Source organism: Capricornis sumatraensis, chromosome 7 (genome assembly GCF_032405125.1).
Source record: "Capricornis sumatraensis isolate serow.1 chromosome 7, serow.2, whole genome shotgun sequence".
In the NCBI taxonomy this organism is placed as follows: Eukaryota; Metazoa; Chordata; class Mammalia; order Artiodactyla; family Bovidae; genus Capricornis; species Capricornis sumatraensis.
This window is the reverse complement of record NC_091075.1, coordinates 74,138,515-74,164,752: the sequence shown is the minus strand read 5'-3', so window position 1 is coordinate 74,164,752 and position 26,238 is coordinate 74,138,515. Positions and strand designations below refer to the sequence as shown.

General features: G+C 38.8%; 1 protein-coding gene across 1 annotated transcript; it reads right to left on the bottom strand.

The window, feature by feature from the left end:
- Nucleotides 1-3,774: 3,774 nt before the first annotated feature.
- Nucleotides 3,775-19,594, bottom strand: EXOC1L (exocyst complex component 1 like). The gene is made up of 3 exons (XM_068974814.1): nt 19,474-19,594; nt 10,218-10,348; nt 3,775-4,041 (listed from the first exon to the last, which is right to left on the bottom strand). Exons 1-3 carry the CDS (start codon nt 19,592-19,594, stop codon nt 3,775-3,777), a joined length of 519 nt encoding a protein of 172 aa, XP_068830915.1.
- Nucleotides 19,595-26,238: the final 6,644 nt, after the last annotated feature.

Genomic DNA, 26,238 nt, shown 5'->3' with positions numbered 1-26,238 from the left:
AATATTGCTCTTGAGAGATGATCTTCAGATTGATGCTTGCACAAAATTGATCACTGCAGCAGCACCTGGACTATGGTGAGGCTGAAAGGATTTAAAATGATATGCAGAAGATTTCTAAACACGGTTTCTCCCTGAGTTTTCTCCGTTTCAGTTAATGTTATCTCTGTCATCTCAGCTGCTCAGGCCAGTCCTTGACTCCTGTCTTCCGCTCACATTCTACATCTGATCTCTCAAGAAATCTTCGGGGTTCTACATTTAGAGTATTTCCAGAATTTGACCACTGCTTACTATCTCCATTGCTACTCTTTCCTTGATTATTGCCAAGATCTTGTCTCTCCTGAATTACTGCTGCTCTCTCTACCATGGATTCCTAACACAGCTGCCAGAGGGATCCTTTTAAAAACATGAGCCATATAATGTTACCCCTTGCTCAGAACCCTCAAATTTCTTACAATGACCTATGAAATCCTGCACAATCTCCCCCTTTCCCCGCTCACCAGGACTTCATCTTCTACCACTCTCCTTGGTCACTCTACTCTAGTTCCTTAGACCCCCTTGTTGTTCCTTGAAAAGTCCAGGCAATAGGAGGGGAGTTTGGGAAAGAATGGATACAGGTATATGTATGGCTGAATCCATTTGCTGTTCACCTGAAACTATCAAAACATTGTTTTTCAGCAATACCCCAATACAAAATAAAAAATTTTAAGAATAAATAAAATAAAAAGTTAAAAAAAAGTTTCAGGCAAACTGATCCTTTGTTCTTGCTTTTCCCTTGCTTGGAAATTTTACCATTAAATATATGCATGGCTCACTACTGTATCCATTTCATGTCACTGCTTAAGGTTATCTCAACGAAGCCTTCCATGAAGGCCCTATTTAAAAGAGTACCCTAATCTAGCATTCTTTATCTCCCATTTTTCCTTTGTATTTCTTCGTGGTTATTACATCCTGAAATACTACAGCATTACACCAGGTATATGCATTTATTTCTGCTTTATTGACTATGCCAAAGCCTCTGACTGTGTAGATCACAATAAACAGTGGAAAATTCTGAAAGAGATGGGAATATCAGACCACCTGACCTGCCTCTTGAGAAATCTGTATGCATGTCAGGAAGGAACAGTTAGAACTGGACATGGAACAACAGACTGATTCCAAATAGGAAAAGGAGTACCTCAAGGCTGTATATTGTCACCCTGCTTATTTAACTTATATGCAGAGTATATCATGAGAAATGCTGGGCTGGAGGAAGCACAAGCTGGAATCAAGATTGCCAGGAGAAATAACAGTAACCTCAGATATGCAGATGACACCACCCTTATGGCAGAGAGTGAAGAAGAACTAAAGAGCCTCTTGACGAAAGTGAAAGAGGACAGTTGGCTTAAAGTTGGCTTAAAGCTCAACATTCAGAAAACTAAGATCATGGCATCCGGTCCCATCACTTCATGGCAGATAGATGGCAAAACAGTGGAAACAATGGCTGACTTTATTTTTCTGGGCTCCAAAATCACTGCAGATGGTGACTGCAGCCATGAAATTAAAAGACGCTTACTCCTTGGAAGGAAAGTTATGACCAGCCTAGACAGCGTATTAAAAAGCAGAGACATTACATGCTAACAAAGGTCCATCTAGTCAAGGCTATGGTTTTTCCAGTGGTCATGTATGGATGTGAGAGTTGGACTATGAAGAAGGCTGAGCACCAAAGAATTGATGCTTTTGAACTCTGGTGTTGGAGAAGACTTCTTGAGATTCCCTTGGACTGCAAGGAAATCCAACCAGTCCATCCTAAAGGAGATCAGTCCTGGGTGTTCATTGGAAGGAATGATGTTGAGGCTGAAACTCCAATACTTGGCCACCTGATGTGAAGAGCTGACTCATTGGAAAAGACCCTGATGCTAGGAAAGATTGAGGACAGGAGGAGAAGGGGACAACAGAAGATGAGATGGTTGGATGGCATCATCAACTCGATGGACATGAGTTTGGGTGGACTCTGGGAGTTGGTGATGGACAGGGAGGCCTGGTGTGCTGCAGTTCATGGGGTCGCAAAGAGTCGGACACGACTGAGCAACTGAACTGAACTGAACTGATATATGCGTTATTTGCTAATTTGTCTACTTTTTCTTTCCCTTTCTCCAGAATGAAATTTTATGAAGACAAGGACTTATGTCTAATTTGCTGATATATTTCCAGTTCCTAGTACTCATATCAACTCACTTATTATGTTCTATTTAGTATTATATGTACCTTACATGTTAAATTTGGTTCAGTTCACTCACTCAGTCGTGTCATACTCTTTGTGATTCCATGGACTGCAGCAATGATGCTGCAATGAACATTGGTGTAGAGACATCTATTCAAATCCCTGCTTTCAATTCCTCTTGGTATATACCTAGGAGAAAAATTGCTGGGTTGTTCAGTAATTATGTGTTTTGATTTTTGAGGAATAGGTAAATTGTTTTCCACCATGGCTATAGCATTTAACATTCCCACAAGCAATATAAGAGAATTTCAACTTCTCCACACCTTTCCCAACACTTCTTGTTTTCTGTATTTTTAAATAAATAGCCATTCTAGTAGTGGTGAAGTGGTATCTCATTTCGGTTTTTATTTATATTTCTCTAATGAATAATAATGCTGAGGGTTTTTTTCTTGTGCTTATTGTACAACCTCTTTGCAGAAATATCTATTCGAGTTTCCTGTCTATTTTTAAATTAGGTCATTTGTCTTTTTGTTACTGAGTTGTAGGAGTTCTTTGTATTAGATCCTTATCAGATATATAACTTGTAAATATTTTCTTTCAGTCTGTAGGTTTGTTTTTCACTTTCTTAATAATGTTCTTTAATGCAAAAGGAACTCTGTTGAAGTCCAATTTATCCGTTTTCTTTTGTTGTTCATTTTGATGTCATAAAATCCGTTGCCAAATCCAAGGTTCTAAAGTTTTACTCCTATGTTTTCTTCTAGAAGTTTTATGCTCTCATGTTTTACAGTCAAATCTTTAATCCATTTTAGGGATGTTTAAAGTGTAAGATAGGAGTTTAGTTTCTTTCTTTTGCATGCAGATATCCACTTTTGCCCTAGCACCATTTGTTGAAGAGATTTTTTTTCCTCTTTTGAATGAACTTGATACCCTAGTCAAAATTCGGTTGACCATGGATGTAAGAGTTTTTCTGAACTCTCAGTTCTATTCCATTGGTCTATGTCTGTCCTTATGCCAGTAAGGAGATTGCTTTGATCACTGTACCTTTGTAGCAAGTTTTGAAACTGGGAGAGGTAAGTCCTCTAACTTTGTACTTCTTTTTCAAGATTGTTTGGAAATGTTGGGCCCCTTGTAACTCCATATGAATTTGAGGATTGACTTTTCCATTTCTGCAAAAAAAAAAAAAATCATTGGAATTTTGATAGGGATTATACTGATCTGCAGGTTGCTTTGGGTCGTATTGACATCTTGAAAATGTTAAATCTTCTTATCCAGGAACATGGAATGCATTTCTACTTATTTTGGTCTTTCAAGATACTTCTTGATACCCCTTCGTAGAATACTAATTTAGGCAAAACCATCTAACACCTTCCAAAGTTACCAAAGAACACATAGGCAAGAGTCCCAAATATTGAATGACTGCATTAAAGCACATTTCATGGCAATTCACAAAGCATCACTTTATTTTCATATAAATAATAGTCACCGATAAAGGGAAGAAACAAAATCATGACTATCGATGTTTACTTAGGGAACCATTTTCGTAGAACGCTGATGAAGGAACGTAGTGTATGTATTCAGAGTGGCAGAGGACACAAGGACAAGCACACTAAATTGAAGGCATAAAAGCATATTCTCATAAGGACCAAGCAATCCTTGTTGTTGGAGGACCAAATGGAGTCATCATTAATGTAAGTAGAATCAAAGTTCACGATCTGCAAGTCCTTCTTGAGGTATGCATGATTCAGCTTGTTTACAGTCCGGGCAAAGGCGTATTTCGAAGCACAACTATATGCTTCCAAACTGTACACTTTCTTGAAGTGCAGATCAAAGAATGGATTGTCCTAGAAAAAAAAGAGAGCCAAGATTTTGTTTGTAGCTAAGAAAGTAGCTAGATTTCCTGGATTCTCTCATATTCTTTTGTATGCGTATTGATTGTAAGATATCAAACATATTTCAAAGACTCGAGAAGTGAGCTTTCCAAAGCTACCTGGTTCAAACATATTGCTTAATAAAACATATGTTAGAATGTGTAGTTATCAAGTCTTTCTAGGGTAGTGAATTTGAGAGGATGGAGGGGATGGAGAATAAACCCACTTAGCAGACTTCCACAGGAGAGAAAAGGAGAAACCTTTTCTCAACTAGTATGTTGGTCCTTTTTGCTATTTCAGCAGTAGAAGGGGGAAATACAGAATCACCATTTGGCATACATGCATGCATATTTGCTAAGTCTCTAACTTTCCAGGTGGTGCTAGTGGTAAAGAGCCCACCTGTGAATGCAGGAGATGCAAGAGAAGTGATTCGATCCCTGGGTCAGGAAGATTCTCTGGAGCAGGAAATGGCAACCCACTCCAGTGTTCTTGCCTGGAGAATCCCACGGACAGAGGAGCCTAGCAGGCTACACTCCATAGGGTTGCACAGAGTCGGAAACAACTGGAGCGACTTAGCAGGAAGGCAGCAGGTAGGCAGGTCACCAACTTGCTGGCTTTGAAGTTAATAGCAAGGAATTACTTTTAAAATTAATGACAAGGATCATTAAATCATTTGACTAAAACTGACAATTTGACACTGACTCATTGGATTGAGTTTAGGCTCTGTACTTCTAGTGGAGATGTTTTGGGAAAAAGTAGGCATCAAATCTGATCTAGGTCTACATGGTAAAATAATAATAACTGCTGCCGCTGCTACTGCTGCTAAGTCCCATCAGTCGTGTCTGACTCTGTGCGGCCCCATAGACGGCAGCTCACCAGGCTCCTCTGTCCCTGGGATTCTCCAGGCAAGAATACTGGAGTGGGTTGCCATTTCCTTTTCCAATGCATGAAAGTGAAAAGTGAAAGTGAAGTCACTTAGTTGTGTCCAACTCCTCCCGACCCCATGGACTATAGCCTACCAGGCTCCTCCATCCATGGGATTTTCCAGGCAAGAGTACTGGAGTGGGTTGCCATTTCCTTCTCCAAATAATAACTGCTACTGTCACTAACAGTAGTAACAACAATGCCTTGCATTTATGAAGTGCTTTTTCAATTTACAAAACGCTTTCAAATTTGTTATCTGCCTAACTTCTAACTCTCCTTGAGGGCAGAGTTTTTGAATCATTTATCTTTTGTGTTCCTGGTGCTTATCCATGCTTCTCCATCTCAACAAACATGTGTTGAACTGAGCTGAAAGTGAAGTGAAAGTGAAGTTGTCTCAGTCATGTCCGACTCTTTGGGACCCCATGGGCTATACATTTCATGGAATTCTCCAGGCCAGAATACGGGATTGGGTAGCCATTCCCTTCTCCAGGGGATCTTCCCAACCTGAGGATTGAACCCAGGTCTTGTGCCTTGCAGGCGAATTCTTTACTAATTGAGCCACAAGGGAAAAAGAGAAGTGGAGGTGAACATTGTCCTAAATGATAAGGAGGCAGAGAGAGACAAAACCAAACAACAGTATTAATAATTTGTTACTGTATAGTGTGTAAAGTTTATAAACAACTTATATACTGCAATTTTTTTTTAAAATAGGAAGATTCTTGCAGCAGGCAGGAAAAAGAACAAGGGTTTTGAAGTTAGACCACTGTTTAGACACTGATATAACCATGGGCAAGATCCTTATCAGATTTGGCCTTCACTTTTAGATAGGGTTGCTATGAAGTTTACATGAGGTTAATCATATAAACTGTGACACTAGGATGGAGCTTAATGCGCTTAATGAATGATAGTTCCATTTCCCAGATCTGCCGCCAGAGATTATGATACTGGTGGTAATACCACCTTGCTTTGCACTATTACAATTTTTAAAAAACAAAGCAATATTTAAAAAGTGTACAAGAGTGATATGATTTTAAGTGCATTTCCCCAACTCACACCATGCAAAATGTTTTCTGTCATAATTGCCAGTTGAAAGATACTTATAGAGAATCTCAATGAAAGGAAATCACACCCATTCCATCACCAGATACTAATCACACTTATGTGGTTTTCTCACAGAACCATTTGCTCCTTGTCATGTAGAAAATATGCTTTATACCTTTGAAATACTTGGAGAGGATTAAGTTTTTCCATTAGCCTAATAATTGAAGCCTAAGCAGGCATGAACATAGAATACACATCTGTCCATCCCTCCCTCTCCTTCCCTGCTTCCTTCCTTCCTTCCTCTCTCCTTCTTCCCCTTTCTCTCTTTCTTTCTTTTGATAGAGCTAAAAGGGAATCTCATAGTTCATTCTGTAATCTCTTGTTTATAATAGATTATAATATAATGTACTCTAATTGTGAATGATAGTTTCCAGAGGGTTAAAGCCCAGGTCACACGTAGTTACTGGCAGAGCCAAGATAAGAACCAAGCTCTCAGTCAGCCCAGCCCCATTTCTTGCTACATCATCCTCTCTCCTGTTGCACCACAACAGTCTCCAAGTCCCCCATTATTTTGATTTCTGCAATATAAATTGGCTTCAGTTTCAATTCTATTCCATATTAAAGTTGACAACTTTCTGGCTTGAAATAGCTCTCTTTAAAACTGTATCATTGCTATTGAGAAAAATATAATAAATGCTGACTCCTGAGGATTTGATTACAAGAGGGAAGAGAAGTGGAAATTCCCAGAACAATTGAAATATTTTTACTTCATCCACAGGAAAGAAATATTTAAAAGAACTACACTTTGGATATTACAGATTTTCTTCTGACAGTTTAATATTTTAGGTCCTGAAGAGATGAGAAAATTAGAAATACTCAACTTCTCTTTTGTATCTATCTAGTTCACTATGAAATATAATGATCTTCAAATGTGAAAGGGAAGAATCAACAACATAGAGATGAAATTAAATGCTAGACAGGTGAGGATAAAATAGAGCAGAGTTAGCTGCTTCCAGTGTATCTGAGTTGACAGGCTTGATTAATACATTCCTGGGCACTGACCAAGCTTGTAGAAAATAATTGTGACATCAGTAAATATTTGAGAACTTACAACAAAAGAAAATAGTCAAAAAAAAAAAAAAAAAAGAAATGGGAATGGTTAATTTCTAAAACTACATATTAATGAAGTTGACATTAATTTCTGATAAAATTCAATGCAACACAGAACTTTTGGCACATATATAAAAGTAGAAAGAAGATAATAATTTAAAAATTATAATAATCTTATCACACAGGGATAGTTATTGCTAAAGTACTGGTTAGCTTCATATATGCATATACACACATCTATATATTTTTGTGTTAAAATTTAAGGTTCAGCTTTCAAGTGTTTGATACTATGATAGATTAAATATGTGAAATAAGATAATACTATAGAAAAGTTTTGTATCAGATGACTTTTACAAAATGTATTAAATGATGAACAATTGTGTTCTGAGGTATTCTTTTGGAAACATGATTTTTAATGGCCATGTAATGTTCCAGCATGTTGACATGCCAAAAATATTCCCTAAAGTGTTGAATGTTTAGGTAGAATGTCTTGCCAGAAAAAAATGCTATGTGATTACTTAGGAAAGAAAGTAATGAAATCCAGCATACTTTCACCAAGAAGTCCTGTCAAATATACCAAATTTTAAAAATAGGATTCCTGGAAGATAACAGTAGATAACATATTGATTTCAGTAAAGATCTTAAGGGTAAAATTTAGATATTCAGACTAGATAAGTGAGGCAGAATTAAGTGCTTGTGTCCATCTAACTTACCACTTATCATCAGAGCCTAGCAAGACCTAATATACCATAAATTCTCAGTGAATGAACAAATATAAAAATTTGTATAAATGGTAAACAACAAGTCCAAAGAAGATGAATTAATAGATTTGGAGGTAAAATCTACCTCCATCACTAAAGTATTTGACCTTGGGCAAGTCAGTTAGTCTCTTTATGTCTCACGTTCCTCATCTGTAAATTAGGAGTAATGCTAGAATCTAATTCATGGGTTGTGACAATTATATGAAATTATGTCTGGAAAGAGCTTTTTTGGTCCTTGTCATCTTATAACTGTTTACTAAGTGTGAGATGGTAGCATGTAGCAGTACTAGTAGTAATGGTAATAATAGTAGTAGTCATGATAACCTATCAGTTACCCAAAGGTATACTTAGGTCTGCCTGCTTCACCATTTTTATTATTGACTTGAATGAAGTACTAAATGCTGTTCAAATTAAATCTGCACCATACTACAGTGAATGTTAATGAATCAAAATATTAGGAGATTTGATAGGTGGGAATAATAGACCAAACTAAGAGTATGACATTGAATAGGATGAAGAATAAGTGAGCTTAAATTCTAATTCATCCAACTATAACAGAAGCATTTGAGTCCCTAATATCTGTTAGGCAGAAGGCTATAATAAAAGATGAAAAGTAAGGGTTGCAGGTTTTTATTCAGAGGGGAGACAGAGTAAGTCAACAACTGCAGTTTGTTGGATTATTTAAATCCATAATGCAATGGGGTTGTAGGGCTGGGGGACATGAGTAGGACTTTACTTCAGGGAGAATCTAAGAATGGGGTGAGGGATGGAGGTGACTGGCATTCTAAGCCCCGAGAGTCACTAGCTAAGTACTTTCACTGTATAAAGTTTTAGGGAGAATAACCAGAGATAAAGAAGCCAGATGATCAAGAGCCTTTATTTACATTTTATCCTAGGTACATAGAGGGTATGGCTGCTGCTGCTGCTGCTGCTGCTGCTAAGTCGCTTCAGTCGTGTCTGACTCTGTGCGACCCCATAGATGGCAGCCCACCAGGCTCCCCCGTCCCTGGGATTCTCCAGGCAAGAACACTGGAGTGGGTTGCCATTTCCTTCTCCAATGCATGAAAGTGAAACGTGAAAGTGAAGTCGCTCAGTCATGTCCAACTCTTAGCGACCCCATGGACGGATCAGGTTAAAAGGCAATTCATGCCCAAAAGATCTGAGGGCTCAGTTGAGTGTTTAATAGAAACAAGAATTCAGATCAAAGGAATTATAAACAGGTCACACTAACTCCAAAGTACTGTATTTAATTCTGGAGAAACAAGCATTTCAGAGGAGAGAAAATAGCATAGTGGAAGGTGTTGTAGCAAAGTCATTGCATAAAATAACAACAGTGCTATTCCCTCTTAGTGTTTGTATGGTCCTGTCATATTATCTTAATTTTCATATGAATATCATTTAAAGAATGAATGGTTACATTTAACCCAGAAAAGAGAAAACTTGAGGGAACCTTATAGTTGTCTTCAAATATTGGAAAGGCTGCTATGTGAAAGCAGGGTTTGGTTTGTTCTGGTTGTACCAAACGGAAAAACTAGAACTGATGGGTAGATGTCATAGTGAAGCAGATTTGGGTTAGATATAAGTAGGAGGGGCTTCTTCCCTGGTGGTCCACTGGCTAAGACTCCATCCTCCCAACACAGGGGGCCCGGGTTCCATCCCTGGTTAGGGAGCTAGATCCCACAAGCTGCAACTAAGACCTGGCACAGCCACATAAATATAAACAAATAATAAAACATAAGTAGGACATGTAAAGATAAAGGATGGCAATTTAGAAATAGAATGGACTTCTTCATGTGGTAATGAGTTTTCCATCAGCAGAATTTAAGGAGAAACTGGGAGAACCACTTTCAAGTGGTCACACGAGAGATTACACACTTTACTTTCAACACCAAGGCTGTAGGATTTCCTAGAGTTATCAGTCCTTCTGGAGGATCAACTGGCTAACTGGCAGTAAAATCTGAAGAAGGTGAGGAAAGACATTCCCACAACTTATGGAGGAAGTTGGGATGGGGATAGAGTGGTGTGAAAGTGTCAGATATTTAAAGTTTCAAAACAGACAGAAGATTTTGTTTTACCTATTAGGAAGCACTTGGGAAAGATGCTTTTAAATCTAATAGACAAAATTCAAATTTAAACTCATAGAAACAGAAAAAACAAACCAGTAGATCATCCCAATAGATTAAACCATACTACTTAAGAACAATATGTCATCTTAACACTCAGTATATGTCAAAAATGTATGAAGTAGGATATTGACCATTAAGATCTCCAGCATACTGATTCCATAGCTCCCTTACAAAACATAACACTTACTGTATCTGCTTCTTTTCCATCGATCATCTGCAGATCATTCAAAGACCACTTTTTGGTTACTTCATATTTTTCATCTAAACCTATTCTGTAGTGTTTCACCATAATTATTTTTACTTCTTCATTTTTGGTCACTGTAGGACAGAAAAAGACTTCGTTTACATAGACTCTTGCAAGGTAATAAATTATTCACCAAATCATAGTTTTCTGTATTTATGTATCTCCTTTTCATATAATGAACCTGAACATACATTATATCTGCACCCTAACTGTAAACTCTGAGGTATCTGAAGCTTCATGAATGTTCCCTCAGATTTGCTCACTGTTCTTCTATCAGTGTGTTAACTTTATTTTTGCTATAGTTGTGGTCACATACAGCTGCGGTAATGTCTGCCAGATAGAACACCGAGCTCTGTGCTTTCAGCTCTGAGCTTTGTGGTGGAGGATGGAGTTCAACTCAGGGCAGGAAATAAGAGGCTTAGCGTGAGCATACAGTCAGTGCCAAAGTGTTTACCAGAACAAGTTGGAATTTTAATTTATGACAATATAAGAAAATGAGGTCAGGAAAGTAAATCATTCTGCTCACCCAGCAACCAACTGTGGAAGAGAGAGCATGCAAATAATATGCACGCTTTCTTTTAAAGTTGCTCTGAGATTTTGGATGTAGGACAGCTTGTAACACAGCTTTTACTAACCTATTTGGTATTGTTTGAGGTTTTTAATCTTCTCCAGAGTGTATGTAAACTTCTAGTGCTTGAAATGCACCATTGAGACAAAAACTTTACTACTATACTTTGAAGGGTGTGGGGAAAAGCATTGCTTATTTTATGTGACAACATAAGGGAAATAATTTTCTGGCCTTTAAAATCATTGAGTTTGGTCTCATATGAACACACCAGAAGAATCAGCACTTGATGTTAGAACTCTTGAATTGAAAGTTCTCAAGGAATTATCAAGGGAGTATTTCCTAGATATCCACAATTTGCTGGATAGAACTGTTAACGATTGCCAGTGGGGGTAAATGATTGCCTGCCCTCTGGTAACTTCTGGTTTTGTTGAAGAGAAAAGGCTAACAGACATGTCATATAAAATATGTATTATGAAGGTACACAATTATCTCATAGAGGAGTGGCAGTGGGAATTGAATATCTTATGCTTTCAAGACGGTTGATGTCACTTGGAGTGTTGCAGGCTGGTTCTGTCTCCTCAGAGTGAGACTGGAATTTGTCTTTGAGGAAGACTGTCTTTTGGTTCTAGAAAGTATCACTTTGGCATGGCTTCCTAGTTAAGATGAAAACAATATATTACAATATAGTCACAGTAATAGATCAGCAATTTGGAACAGACTATATGCTCAACAGGAGTTCTTAGAAGAAAGAGGATTGGAAAAGTTAAGGAAAGAATCATGGAAGAAATAGAGTTGGAGATAGAGCTTTTAAATTAGTCCAGTTTCAGAAAGGCAGGGATGATACTGAAGGCATTTCCAGGTGAAGGACAGTATGACAACCTGAGAGGACAATTGACCCTGGACTTCACCAGGTAGGATTAGAGACAGTGGATTGTATAGACTGATAGGTGTTAGGACTTGATGCAGGATAAGGTTAACCAGGTTGTGAAAAGTTTTGAAAAGTGACAGAAACCACTGTGGACTTGTGTGTTGAGCCCTCCCTCTGGTGGGAAGGATGGGAGTCTGGCCTGGACCCTGGGGGCTCTAGAGTTGGGGCTGGTGACGAGATTAGTTATCACTTCTTACACTGTGGTCTGAGCATATTACTTAATCATAGAGAGATTAAACCTCAGCTGTCTCATGCTGTAAAGTGGACATCAGAGTGATACAAACTCACGGGGTGTAAAGATTAAAGTATGTAAATGATGTGGGATAGTGCCTAGTTTATAGTAATTGTTTTTGTCTTTGTTTTGTTTTATGAAATTGTTGGAATCTAGGCATAAGACGTGAGCAGTAAAAATAAAAGTAGCAAATCTAAATAAGATTTTAAATGAGGCATTGACAACACTTGATGGAAATAACACTGGATGGAAACCAAAACACAAAAGTATGGAGGGTGGACTGGTTGGGCAGCATAGTGAGTTTAGTTTTTGACATACAGGTGAGATCCATAAAGTTTCTGGAAGGAGAACGAGATGGAGATACGGAGATGGAGATAGTTAGGAATGGAGATATGGACTTAGGACTTTTCTGTGTAGACAGTTTTCCAAGACTAGGTTTATAGGGAAAAAAGCAGAGGAAAAAGGTGAGATGGAGTAGAGAAAAAAAAAAACGGTGCCAGCAGAGAGGTCTAAGAAGGAGCCATCATAAAAGAGACAAGCCCAACCGTGTGATGCTACAGAAATGAAAAGGACAGAGAATTTCAAAGATTTGCAGACAATCCCGTGAAGTTACTTTGTTGGGTAAAAAGCAGAGTTCAGTCCTGCCACTCAGTCTGACTTGGGGAAGATCATTGATTTCCTCCCTGAGGGCAATTCCTCTATAACAGGGAGTGTAGAAGACAGCTTGCAGAAGCCTCCTTCATGGACTGGCTAACACTGAATGCCTACTGTGTACCAGTTTCTATGTTATGTAGGGTTTAGAACAAGAAATAGGAAGAGAATAAAGACTATGATTTAGAGCAAGTATTCCAAGAGTTTGGAAGAGGAGGGACTGCATATTTTGAGGACAAAAGAATGATTGAGGGGCATGTCCTGAGGGGACCTAGAGTGGACGGTTTTAAGTGAAAGGTTTTAATCCTGGGTAAGAGAAGCAATGGCACCCCACTCCAGTACTCTTGCCTGGAAAATCCCATGGATGGAGAAGCCTGGAAGTCTGCAGTCCATGGGGTCGCTGAGGGTTGATCACGACTGAGCCACTTCACTTTCACTTTTCACTTTCATGCATTGGAGAAGGAACACTCCAGTGTTCTTGTCTGGAGAATCCCAGGGATGGGGGAGCCTGGTGGGCTGCCGTCTATGGGGTCGCACAGAGTCGGATACAACTGAAGCGACTTAGCAGCAGCAGCAAGAAAACTGACTCAGAGTCTGTGAGTCTCCTGAAATTGTATGCAAAACTTGGTGGATTTCTGCTCGTGTATACTTTTCCAGCCCTAAAAAGATCTACTTCCACCAGCCTAGATGTTTGCTTTGGGAAGAGGAAAGGAAGAGAGAAGAAAAGAAGCCATTTGGTTGGTGAGTTGACGTGGAAGCACAGTAGCCTCTGTCATACTTGCTAAGGACAAGCTTTCAGAGGTGGTTGCTTCCACTAGAAGGCAGTTGTCTGTCCAGACAAAGGCTCTACCTCAGAATCAAATGATGACACTCTTGTTCTGACTAGCTGTCTCACTGGCTACTTAGAAAGTGGGAGAGGATGGGGATGGGGAGAAATAACTGGATACTGTATAAAAATGTCATTTGAAGCAAATTCATGGTCTCATCGACCTGTTAGGATAACCAGCTCATCAAGTGCAGACCCACTGGGTTTTTCCATTAATTTGATATTTGAGTTCCCCTTTTGTACAAAGTCCTGGGCTAGGAATTGAAAAAATGTATTCCTCTGCGGCACCATTCATGTTCCCACTGAGATTACAGAGTGTGGGGCTTCAGAAAGAAAACGCATGGCTACAGTCCTGTGAACGAGGAATGAACAGGTCTTATAGGACCATGGGGAAGGGGTATCTGCATCCCACTGGAGGTCTGAGAGCACTTCTTGACAGGTTTTCTGAGTTGTAAAGGGCCACGAGAGTCAGCAGAATGAATAAAGGGGTACAGGGAGTGCTGAAACAGCGTGTGCACAAAAGCATAAGATCCTTGAATCTTCTAGCCCTCACAGGAATCTACCAATGTTGGCATGAGGTGTAGGGGGACTAGGTGATAGGAAATGGGGAAGGCAGGACGTGGTTCATGAATGGTCTAGAATGCTAGGCTAAGGAGTTCAAATATCATCCTGAAAGTTATATATGTTGGGAGATTTACAGAGGGCTGTGTTCTCACCGAAGGACTTTAAGTAAACAGTCAAGCTGAACTTTATATTTTAGAAAGTTTTCTTCAGCAGTTCTACAAAGCAGGGGTCCCCAACCCCTGGGATCTAACGCCTGATGATGTGAAGTTGGATCTGATATCATAATAAGAAATAACATGCACAATAAATATAATGTGCTTGAATCATCCCTAAACCATCCCTCTTTTGCTTTGGTTCATGGAGAAATTGTCTTCCACAAAATAATCCCTGGTGGCAAAAAGGTTGGGGACCGCTGCAAAGATGGGTCTAAGGGAGGGAGTGAAGAAAGAGATAAGAAGGTAGGATCTACTGGTTATCAAGTTTTCTTACATTAGTGATCACTATCCCACTAACTACAAACTAAGAAAACAGCAATCATGCTTTAAAATTTAACTTTTTGATACAATGATGCAGCACAGTGACAGTATATCCTCCTTGATTTGGCAAAACGATCTCCTCTGTAGTCAAGGAGGTTCCAAGAATTGTCTTTAGCCAAGAGTTGAAGAAGTCTGCTCAGGCTGGAGTGGACCCAACCCCTCATCTCCATGCTTGAGCTCTGCTGCCAGCTAAAATTAAGTGGCCATATCCACATTAATGCAGTGGCAAAGTGGCAACTTATCATATGGTCTTAAAACAGAAATGTGTTTGTGTAGTTAGAATGTTGCACGGTTGGTTTTAGTGACATCAGATATATTACTGCCCAATTATGATTTGGTGATATCTATAGATACCAGAATGAACCTACTCCAATATTATTATTTTAGTTAGCATTTTCAGAATAACCATCTTAACTTCATGCCAACCATTGATTTTCACTTTTAATTTTGTAATAAACATTGTTGTTAATAATTACCTCTATTATCATAGTAAAATAGTCACTCATGGTAAAAGTGTCATTCAGGAGGCTAAGTGGAAAGAAATTGGCCAATGATCCAATATAATTTGGCAGATAAGAGGAAAAAAAAGCAGCTTGTAAGTAAGCTGCACAGAAATATTTTAAACACATAAACTACCATCATTTCATAATCCTAGAGTTATATGACTGCTTTCATCATTGAAATTAAGTAATAGGGGGAAATTACTGTGAGATATTAAAGACAAGAAGCCTCACTGAAAATGTTTTAATGTATTAGTTATGTCTTGGGATTGTTGAGAATGTTATTATTGCTTTAATCAAAAGGTAGCTTTCAAATAAATTATCTAGAAATATTTTAATCAGATTGATTTGGGGGCAATAACTGGGTACTACAGATTTAATGTTTGTTCCCTCTAATTCCTGTGTTGAAATCTATCCCTCAAGTCAAGTCTATGGTATTAGGAGGTGGGGTCTTTGGAAGGTGTTATTGGGATTAATACCCTTATAAAAAGACCCCAGAGAGCTCTCTTGCCTTTCCTGCCCTACAAGGTCACAGGGAGAAAACAGTGGTCTCTGAGGACAAAGGTCCTCACCAGACACTGAATCTGCAAGCACCATGTTCTTGGATTTCCCAGCCTCCAGGAATATGAGAAATTAATGTTTGTGCTTCATAAAACACCTAGTCTCTAGTATTTTGTTTATTTTTCCTGTTAACATTCTTATTTGACACTCTTATTGTTAATATTATAAATGATTTGACAAAATTATTCAATTCTCTGATGCACAGAGAAGTTCTTTTTTGGCATCAAAATATAGTATGTATGGAGAATTTATGCATACTATTTCCATAATTCTAACAAATACTGTTTATTTTCAAATTAATTATCTATGGAGAATATTTTTCAAAATATATGTGAATACTTAAAAAATAATCTGTATTGCAATATGTATATAATTTATTTATAAACTATATAACAAATATACATCTATGCATTTACTGTATATTTTATTTTTATTGTAAATATTTATTTACAGTATATACTATATTTCTACATCTCGGCATATGTTTTCACAATACATTTTTTTCTATATATTTTAACAATATAACCCTAGCTTTTATTTATTTGGAATATAATTGATCAAGTTTGCTTTTTTCCTAGTTAGGATTTAAGAAGAGAGCATCAGCTCCGTGCTCTGTGAGGACCTAGAAGGGTGGAATAGGGGGGTGGGAGGGAGGTTCACCAGGGAGGGGATACATGTATACTTATGGCTGATTCACACTGTTGTACAGCAGAAACCAACACAACATTGTAAAGTAATTACCCTCCAATTAAAAATAAATTTTTTAAAAAGAGAGAACACTGTGTGCAAATGTTGTTGTTTAATTGTTAAGTTGTGTCCAATTCTTTTGCAACCCTGTGAAATGCCGCCTGCCAGTCTTGCCTGTCCATGGATTTTCCCAGGAATACTGGAGTGAGTTGCCATTTCCTTCTTCAGGGGATCTTCCCAACCCAGGGATCGAACCCGTCTACACTGGCAGGTGGGTTCTATACCACTGAGCCACCAGGAAAGTCCATGTGCAAATGTAGGTGTTATCGAATATTAACTGAATATTAGATTGAATAAGTAATAGTGTTGCCCCCTATTTCATAGCTGGCAGGTGGGCAAAGTTCAGACATTTCACTCCAGCTCGGTCTGACTCCTAGCATTCCAATGTCTATCCCTCCATGCAATGCTACTTCCCATCCAATTATGGCTAATGCTTTCTATGCAATTTCAAGTCTTTCAGAATTTCCTTAACTCATTTGCATTCTCATCATTGCACAAGTAACCTGTCTCTTTTTGTTCCCACACATGATGGAGCCCCTCCCTCCTTCATAAGAAAATGCTGCTTTTAACTCCAAGGATAATAACATTCTGGGTTAGGTGAAGCCAATTCCAAGGGAAAATGACTGTGTAAACCCTGAGGTGCCATGAAATTCCCAAGGTAAGTATTAGCAAACTACAGAGAGGGAGAGGAATTTGTAATGTTTGTTTTTTGACCTTGATGAAGTAAAGTATCCAGGTAACAGTAAATTGCAATCACCTGGTTGGGAGACCCCTGCAAAAGACAGACTCAGATCAGATAAACAGAAAGTGTAACTTATTTAAATATACCTTCTTTAATCTGAGAAATGTATAATGGGATTTAACTACCCTAACTCTTGGCTCTCACAAGTTTAGAACTGCTGGATTAGAAGCTATAAAGGGGAAATCATAACTATGTGTCTCTCTACTCCCAGAAGGTGGCCAACTTTCAAAATCTGGAGTTATCTGCCTCCACAATTGAGATATGGCCTGTTTGATTCCTCTCAATGGAGTTATTTTCTGAGTAAAGCACAGCCAAGGGTTTAGAAGTAGCAAGCATCGCTCTGACTTTATTTTAAATTACTGTTCTGTCTAAATGCATTTGAGATGGTCGTAAAGAGATGCTACATTTGGAAAAGTGCTCTCAAATTGATGGACATGATACAGAGGAGAGTCATGAAACTGGTAAATGAAAATTAATTTTAATGTTAACGTTTACCAGGAATATCACAGTACCATCTCCTCTTCACCTCTGAGATAATCTTGTTTTTCCCTTACTTCTTACATAAGAGAATCATTGAATTTTACTAATGAAAGTGATCACTTACTTTATTTGATCATTTATCAGGTGAAAACTTTGACCCCTAAAGAGGTTTCCTTCGCACATGTGAACAATGCCAACACCTTTTAACCAATCTTAATTAAAAGGATTCATGTTATTTATGAAAAAAAGACAGCAGGTGACCCCAGCCGACAGTGTCTCTCAGAACTTGAGAATATTGGGGAGAAAAATTACATCCATTTCCAAAAATTTAATTCTAGGAGTGTTTTTTTCCTCATGCCAGATAGAACAAGTTTAGTTAATTATATTGTTGGAGGGGGGCATTAAGATACATCTAGTAAATTAGATTTATATGATTTCTGGTAAATACATAAACATTATTATGATTGGTTTATTTTCATAGGATTTAAAACAATGTGTATATACTATAATGTTACATGATGAGTAATTAGCTTTATAAAGACTTTCAATAGGAATAAAATTAGCTATTAAATTTGAATGTTGGAATAAGCATTTTCTCTAATACATTAAGTCAAAATATTTTAAGATAGAGTGATCTGATGGTTTGAATATAATGCAGTTTCTAAAATGTTTTCATTTGATCTTTTTCCATAATTTGACTTTTTCCTGGACTGAGGAAGTTTTGTACCTAGCTGATACGCCAAGCCTCACACATTTTATTTGGCAAAATATACTAGGTAAAGCATAAGATAAATCTTATTATTCTTATTATTAAGTAAATATTAGGATACCTGTTAGAAATGATAGGATTTTAAAGCGTTCTTAGCACTTTCTTTAAAGATGTTCTACTTCTCTTACAGCACTCTCTCTTGACAACTTTTGCAAGTTCTTTTAAGCAAAGTATCAGGAAGGGAAGAATAATAGACTTTCTGAAAATGTTGAACAGTGTGCCTTAAAAAGCAAAGTGTACAATGAAAGTTAGATTTTCTAACCTGTTTCCTTAAGCCCCTGAAAACTATTAAAAATCATGGATTAGAAAAAGAAAATGCTGTATATTAAATTCAATAGTGGCACACACATTTTTGTCTAAGTTCAGCACAATAATTGCAGGTTAGGTAAATCATACATAAGTGAAAAAGCTTATACCTACCTTTGAACAATTTTCACGAATGTTTAAAACATGAGGACAAATATTTTAGTTGAATAGTTTAGAGAATATTTCCTTAAAGTTCCATCTTCATGAACTAATTTCTACCATTAAAATACTGTTTCTGTGAGCATACTGTGAGAAAGAATTTTTAAAAGATCATTTCTCTTTTCAAAATAAGCCACCAGGAAGTCTAAATAAACCTCAGAAGAAAATCTTAGGTCTTTTTTTTTCTGTCCCAGCATGAAAAGAGAGAACACTAGTTTACAGACTGGTTGGAAATAGAGCTGTATAACTCAGTTATCCAATATGTTTAAAAATATACAGAGAGCTTTCTGTTGAATTTTTAAAATGAGCTCATACACAAATAAAACTGTTTGCCATGCAAGTGAATTGAATAAAAGATTGGAGACTAATCAGATCAGAAAAAGCACATATCCAGTTTCATTTCTGAACAATTAACCAAAATACTAATACAATACATTTTGCTTTCCATTTTAGCACTTATAAAAATGCTGTAAAATCCAAATTCTATATCTTGGCATAGTTAAATTCTATCACAAGAAGATACATGTGCTGTTACTGTGTAGAAAAGTAAACACCCTCAAATTCCCCTCTATCATCTAAGCCTCTCAGGGCTATTTACATTTTGAAATGATAACAGAAAGAACAGATTACCTGACACACAGAGGTAATACCTGTCCTGGACTGAGAACTCTATTTCAATAAACTCGTACAGATTCTGTGAGAGTGGCTTAAACAGTTTCTTCTCCAAGTCCTCCTTTACCAATGATGACATTTCCTCCAGTTCCACTTGGCCTGAGATCTTGGCTCCAGCTCACTCTCTTTCCTCCTTCTGCTCCCTAGATTTCTTATTTTGGTTTGCAGCTCCTCGGTGAGTCCTGCCCACCTCCCAACCCTCACTCTCAACTTCTCGCTCCTGGCCAGACCCAGGCTCTTGAGAGCACTCAGCGCGGTCAGACCCCTCACTGCGGTATCTGCCCAGTGGCAGCAGCGGCAGCGGCAGCGGCAGCCAAAATACATCAGCCGCACCAGCCCCACCGTCACTCTCCAGCATCCAGGCTCAAGGAGGCTGCTCTCTGGAGCTCTCCTGTGGTTTGTTGATGGGGAACATATTTATGAACACCAGCAGATACACTTGTGGAGTCCCCTGGTCTCCCTAGCCTAGTAACCCTTTTCCCCTTTCAGATGGCTCTGCAGGGGAAGACCACTCCTTCAGCGTGATTCCATTATATAAATCAGCTGTCTGGCTCTATTGATTGGGATCATCTTCCATTAAGAAATTTGCTATCATTCGTGAGAAAAAAGCCTCTGTGCTTGCTCCTGACACTTCCAACAAGTCTTTTTCCCTCCTCTCTTTCCCCTTTTGCAATTCTTCTAGACCTTTGTTTCAGGAGAGTCACCATCAATTCCTGGGTCCAAATTATTTTTAAAATGGGCTCCCTGTAATGTTATTCATTTCATTACTCCCAAAGAATTCCCTAGGTGCCTACTGGGGCAAAACATGGTATTTGTTTCTTGGGAGGCTGAATTTCCTATCCTTGAGGAGCTTGTAATTTAATGAGACAGGCACACCAAATAATTGTAAATATATAAAAGTGATAAATGGCACAAGAGGAAAATGAATATAGAGAAGATATTTGTACCTGGAGAATATCAGAGAGTGCTGTGGGTAGAAGATCTGGAGAGGAAAGTATTTAAATGGAGGAACATATTCTGTGGAAAGAATGTTGTGAAGCTGTGTCCATGTAGATATAACCCAGCGGGTACATAGGGAGACGAATTACTCAGAAGAAAAGACTTCCTTGCCTATAAGACTCATAGATTAATGAACTTTTGTGTTAACTGAGGAACTGTAGCTTGGATTCTAAAAGACCCACAAGAGTAGGGTCTGATTTCTAAGTCTATGAAATGTCCAGATCTATTTTATTCTTATGATTCTTTTTCATAGACCAAGGAAGTCTTTTCCTTTTAATTTTCAGTTTTGGAATCTTGCTTCAATCACTTCCCAACACAGTCATTAAAATTTTTACATTCTCTTGCAACCGCAGAATTATTTATCTGCTGAAGAAATCAGGGAGTAAGTGCCTATCTGTCCATAAGTAGCAGGATCACAATGTTCAGATGATATCAGGACTTTTCCCTTTGGCACGTTACAGGAGGGTAGGTCTCCACAGAGCTCAGGGCTAAGATAACTCATTGGTTTCTGGAATTACGGGCCTGAACTAGTTGGGAGAATACTGACAAAAGTTCTGCTCTTCTCAGGGCTGCTCTGTGGGTGCCGGAGAAGGTAGTGGTAAACACTGTGAATACAGGCGTGGCCCTAACTCTGCGTCTTCATCAGATTCACGTCCCAAAGCCCTTTTGCTTCAGCAAAATGTCGTGGTTTTGTCCATCCTCATACAAGTAGGTCTTGGAGTAGCCTTCAGGAGAGGAGACAAGATACTGTTAATTGGCAGGAATAAATGCCAGACTCTGTGTGTTGGCTTTTGCAATATAGGTCATCTAATCTTTCAAGAAAGCTAAGAGAGAGGTGTGATTGTCCCCATGTTTTCTTCTGTGGAAGCAGAGTACTCTGTGGAAGCGTGGTAGCCCTCCTCAAAGCTTGGTGAGGAAGATGATGCATCTCTGTCTCATATTTATTGCTTCTATCTTTGGTAAGAATATCTTTAGTAGTAAATGTTATTGCAACTAAATATCCATTCATAGACCCTGAACTTAATACCTTCCTGTGTGTGATTATATATCAGATTGGAAAATGCCAATCTTTTATATTTCTTAAACTTTTATTTGAAGGAATGAGGACCATGTTGGTACTAAAATATTTAACCTTTTTATACACAAACCTTTATTACTATACTATATCATATTTTATTGAATCCAGCAAATATTTGCTCTTTAATCAAGGTATTGCTTGGTAATTCTAGTTTAGGAATATTGTATGTGTGTGTGCATGTGTGTGTACATGAGTTTGTACAATGGACTAAATATTTACTATGTCCCGAGATTCATATGTTGAAACTCTAACCCTCTGTGTGATGGTACTAGGAGGTACTAGGAATTAGGAAGTGAGGTCTTTGGGAGGTGATTCAGTCATGAGAGTAGAGCTCTCATGAATGTGATTAGTATCCTTAAAAAAGAGACCTCAGAGGGCTCCCTTGCCCTTTCTGTGAGGAGGATGAAGGAAAAGAACCAGGAAGCAATTCCTCACCAGAAACTGAATCTGTTGGCTTGAACTTAAACTTCCCAGCCTCCAGAACTAAGAGAAATAAATTTCTGTTGTTTAAACCATTCAATCTGTGGTATTGTTATGGCAGCTTGCACAGGCTAAGTGAGTGAGTGAGTGTGTGTGTGTGTGTGTGTGTGTACATGCTTTGATGACTTAGGATAGATTCTAAATGGATGTGCTTTGTAAGATATTTTCTTTTGTTTCTATTTGCTTTTTTCTGGTTATAGATACTCCATATAGTCCCCTAACTCTGACTATTGTAAGAGTTACTAGAGAGCATAGCCCTGTCCCTGAGAGGAAGAGAAATGTAGTTCTTTCTTTTCATGCCCGCTCTTCCCTGACCTCTTAACATTCTGCGATGAGGACTCTCTGAGGGTCTCGGTACCTTGGACTTTGGTTTATCACTAATATTGCAGAATGTGTTAGAATAGGAAGGCTTCGGCAGTTCACAATCAGTGCCAGAGTACTCATTAGGAAAGGGCTTCTCTGACTCAGCCAGAGAGGGAGTACATTTCTTGCTCGGAATACTCTAGTGTCATTTTATAAAGCATTGGATTTACAGAGGCAGTTTGCTTTTAGAAGTGAAAAAGAAATTCTAAAAGTACTCTGTGAAAAAAATTTTCTTTTGACAAGATATACATACAGTTCCATTTTCAGGAAAGAGTTTGTATTTTCATATAATTTCACAAACATTTAAAGAAAGAAGAAAAAGGGAAGGTTTGTATTTTCTTCCATAGGCTATAGAATAACATGAGGAACCAGTTTTTGTTTTGTTTAAGTTTGGTTCCATGGAATACATGATTTATGTTCATAAAAACACTACTTTAATGTCAGAGGTAATGAATATAATAAACTTATTTTTTATAGAATGGCCTCTTTTGTGAGTGCTAAAATAAATATAGCAGTTAGATGCTTCCAAAGAAGGTGTTGTTTTTTTTTTAATTTTTGAGATGAAGAAATTTCAAATTAGTTAACAGAGAGAAAGTCGCATTTACTTGATATCCAACTAGGAATAGCAACTTCATAAGAGCTAACATATAGGGATTACTAGGGCTTCCCAGGTGGGGCTAGTGGTAAGGAACCTGCCTGCCAGTGCAGAAGACAAAAGAGACGCAGTTTTGATCCCTGGGTTGGGAAGATCCCCTGAAGGAGGACATGCCAACTCACTCCAGTATTCTTGGCTGGAGAATTCCAGGGACAGAGAAGCCTGGTGGGGTACGGTCCATAGGGTCCCAAAGAGTTGGACACAACTGAAGCGACTTAGCACACATGCATATTGATTATTTATTCAGTGTCAGGATCTATTCTAAGAGCTTTACAGATGTTAGTTTATGTAATCTTCCCACCAGTCCTACGAGGTAAGTATTATTGTTATTCAAATTTTACATTTAAGAAAGCTTTCATACAAGTAACTGCTTACCTGCCTCATGTCACATTTTAATGAGACTAGATTTGAATGGCCACAATTGTGCTCAAGATTCATCCTCTGAACCATAGGGTCATGCTGCCTTGTTCTGATTTGACCATGAGTAGTATTTTAAAACTTTGCTACAAAGGTGTAGATCTATCTTTTAGGACATTTAATCTATAAATAAGGTATCATTTTCTTGTCTCAGCCTGTTTTCCAGCTGCCTTTTCATTTTTAGACCTTTTAATTTAGCCTGTGTCCACAAAGATGTTAGGACTAGTAAAGATGAGCTCCTCTCATAGTAGGTGCTTAATAAATGTCTCTTAAATGAATGAGAATGCAGGATCTCTGGTGGCTCAGTGGTAAAGAACCTGCCTGCAATGCAGGAACCACAGGAGGCTTGAGTTCGATCCCTGGGTCAGGAAGATACTCTGGAGGAGGGCATGGCAATCCAGGCCAGTGTTCTTGCCTGGAGAATCCCATGGACAGAGGAGCCTGGTAGACTTTTGGGATCTTAGTTCCCTGATCAGGATTGAACTGCACCCCTGACAATGAAAGCGTCCGTCCTAACCACTGGCTGTTGCTGCTGCTGCTAAGTCACTTTTGTTGTGTCCGACTCTGTGCGAACCCAGAGACGGCAGCCCACCAGGCTCCTCTATTCCTGGGATTCTCCAGGCAAGAATACTGGAGTGGGTTGCCATTTCCTTCTCTAATGCATGAAAGTGAAAAGTGAAAGTGAAGTCGCTCAGCCGTGTCCATCTTCGAGACCCCATGGACTGTAGCCTACCAGGCTTCTCCGTCCATGGGATTTTCCAGGCAAGAACACTGGAGTGGGGTGCCATTGCTTTCTCCCCCTAACCACTGGACTGCCAGGGAATTCCCGTAATTCTTAGACTTTTACTGTTCAGCCATCCTTAATCTAAAGTTAATAACTGCTGTTTTATAACTGTTCTCTGTTCAAATAGCCAGTGTGGTTTCTGTCTCCAGACTAGATACTGACTGATGAAAAGGTCCATCAGTTTCCTCTCTGAAATTTTACATAGGGATTCTAGTAAAAAACGTCATTCTCTCCTTACAGAATTGAGAGCTGTAAGCATAAAATAAGCTTGAGGCCATGGTTCCCAAACACAGAGAAGCTATTTTGAGTTAAGAAAAACACACACACACAAACACAAAGATGAGGTCATGCATAGAGATAAATATATGTGAGAGACAAACGAAGATGGAGAGAATTCTGATGAAGTCATTTGATTCCTTAGAACCAGCTTTGCCTGAAGACAGTTTTCCAGTCATATTATCAGTAAATTTCCTTTATTCTTCTTAAGCAAGTTTGAGTTAGATTTATGTCTCTTGAAATTGAAAGAACACTAATTATGTTAGAAAGTAGTTTTACCACTTAGGAAGTAAGCACTCATTCATTCATTTTTTGGTTTTAACAGTATCTTTAATTTTTAAAAGGATCACTCATTTAACTCTTGTTCACAGTCTCCCAAAGGCAGACTCAGAAGGTGTCTGCTGTGAGCCCTTCTTCACTGAAGGGGGACTGGGGCATGCATTGCAGTGTCCATCTCAGGGACACCTAGCTTAGTCTGAGAACCTTCCGTAGTGACCACCACAAATGACACACAATCATATATTGGAGTTGTCCAACTACAACAGTTTAAGAGTCAAAAGAGGGGATGTGTTAACAAACCTTTACAGTATCTCTCCACATTATGTATGAAGGATCATGGTGGATGTTAGAGACACAAAACTAAATAAACTCCCACATTTTAAAGGAGACTGTATTAACTATGTGCTTTATTTTCTGTATTCTTTTGGTGTGACATCTGCGGCCTTGCTGACCCTAGAAGGGTCACACCCCCATCACCTTCCTCATCAGGTTCTCATACTCTGGGCCACCTGGCATAATCATTTGAGGCCATGTACCAGACATCTAGGGATAGCTGTCAGTGTTAGTCACTCAGTTGTGTCCAACGGTGACCCCATGGACTAGCCCGCCAGGCTCCTCTGTCCATGGAATTCTTCAGGTGAGAATACTGGGATGGGTTGCCATTTCCTTCTTCAGGGGATCTTCTCCACCCAGGGATCAAACCCAGGTCTTCTGCACTACAGGCAGATTCTTTACCGTCTGATCCACCAGGAATAGCTGCTAGCCCCAACGCCTGCTGTAAGTAATCAAGCCAGCCAATCTTAAGCCTGCTTACCCTATTTTGTTCCTTCCTTTGAAAACTACAATAAACATCCTAGCTCATGGTTTTTCCCTCCCCCGCTGCCTCCTGACAGAGCTCGGTGCGTCTCTGAATTGGCCCCCTGCGGTGCGGCATGGCATGACCCCTCCTCTTGAGATCTGTGAATATTACAAACCGTGTCTCTTTGGTGGCAATTATCTCCTGACCTACTGATCTTACTGAACCTCCAGTGTCCTATTTCTATATTATATTTAAAAACAGACACCATATTCAGTTCAGTTCAGTTGCTCAGTCGTGTCCGACTCTTTGCGACCCCATGAATCGCAGCACGCCAGGCCTCCCTGTCCATCACCACCTCCCGGAGTTCACTAGACTCACGTCCATCGAGTCAGTGATACCATCCAGCCATCTCATCCTCAGTCGTCCCCTTCTCCTCCTGCCCCCAATCCCTCCCAGCATCAGAGTCTTTTCCAATGAGTCAACTCTTTGCATGAGGTGGCCAAAGTACTGGAGTTTCAGCTTTAGCATCATTCCTTCCAAAGAAATCCCAGGGCTGATCTCCTTCAGAATGGACTGGTTGGATCTCCTTGCAG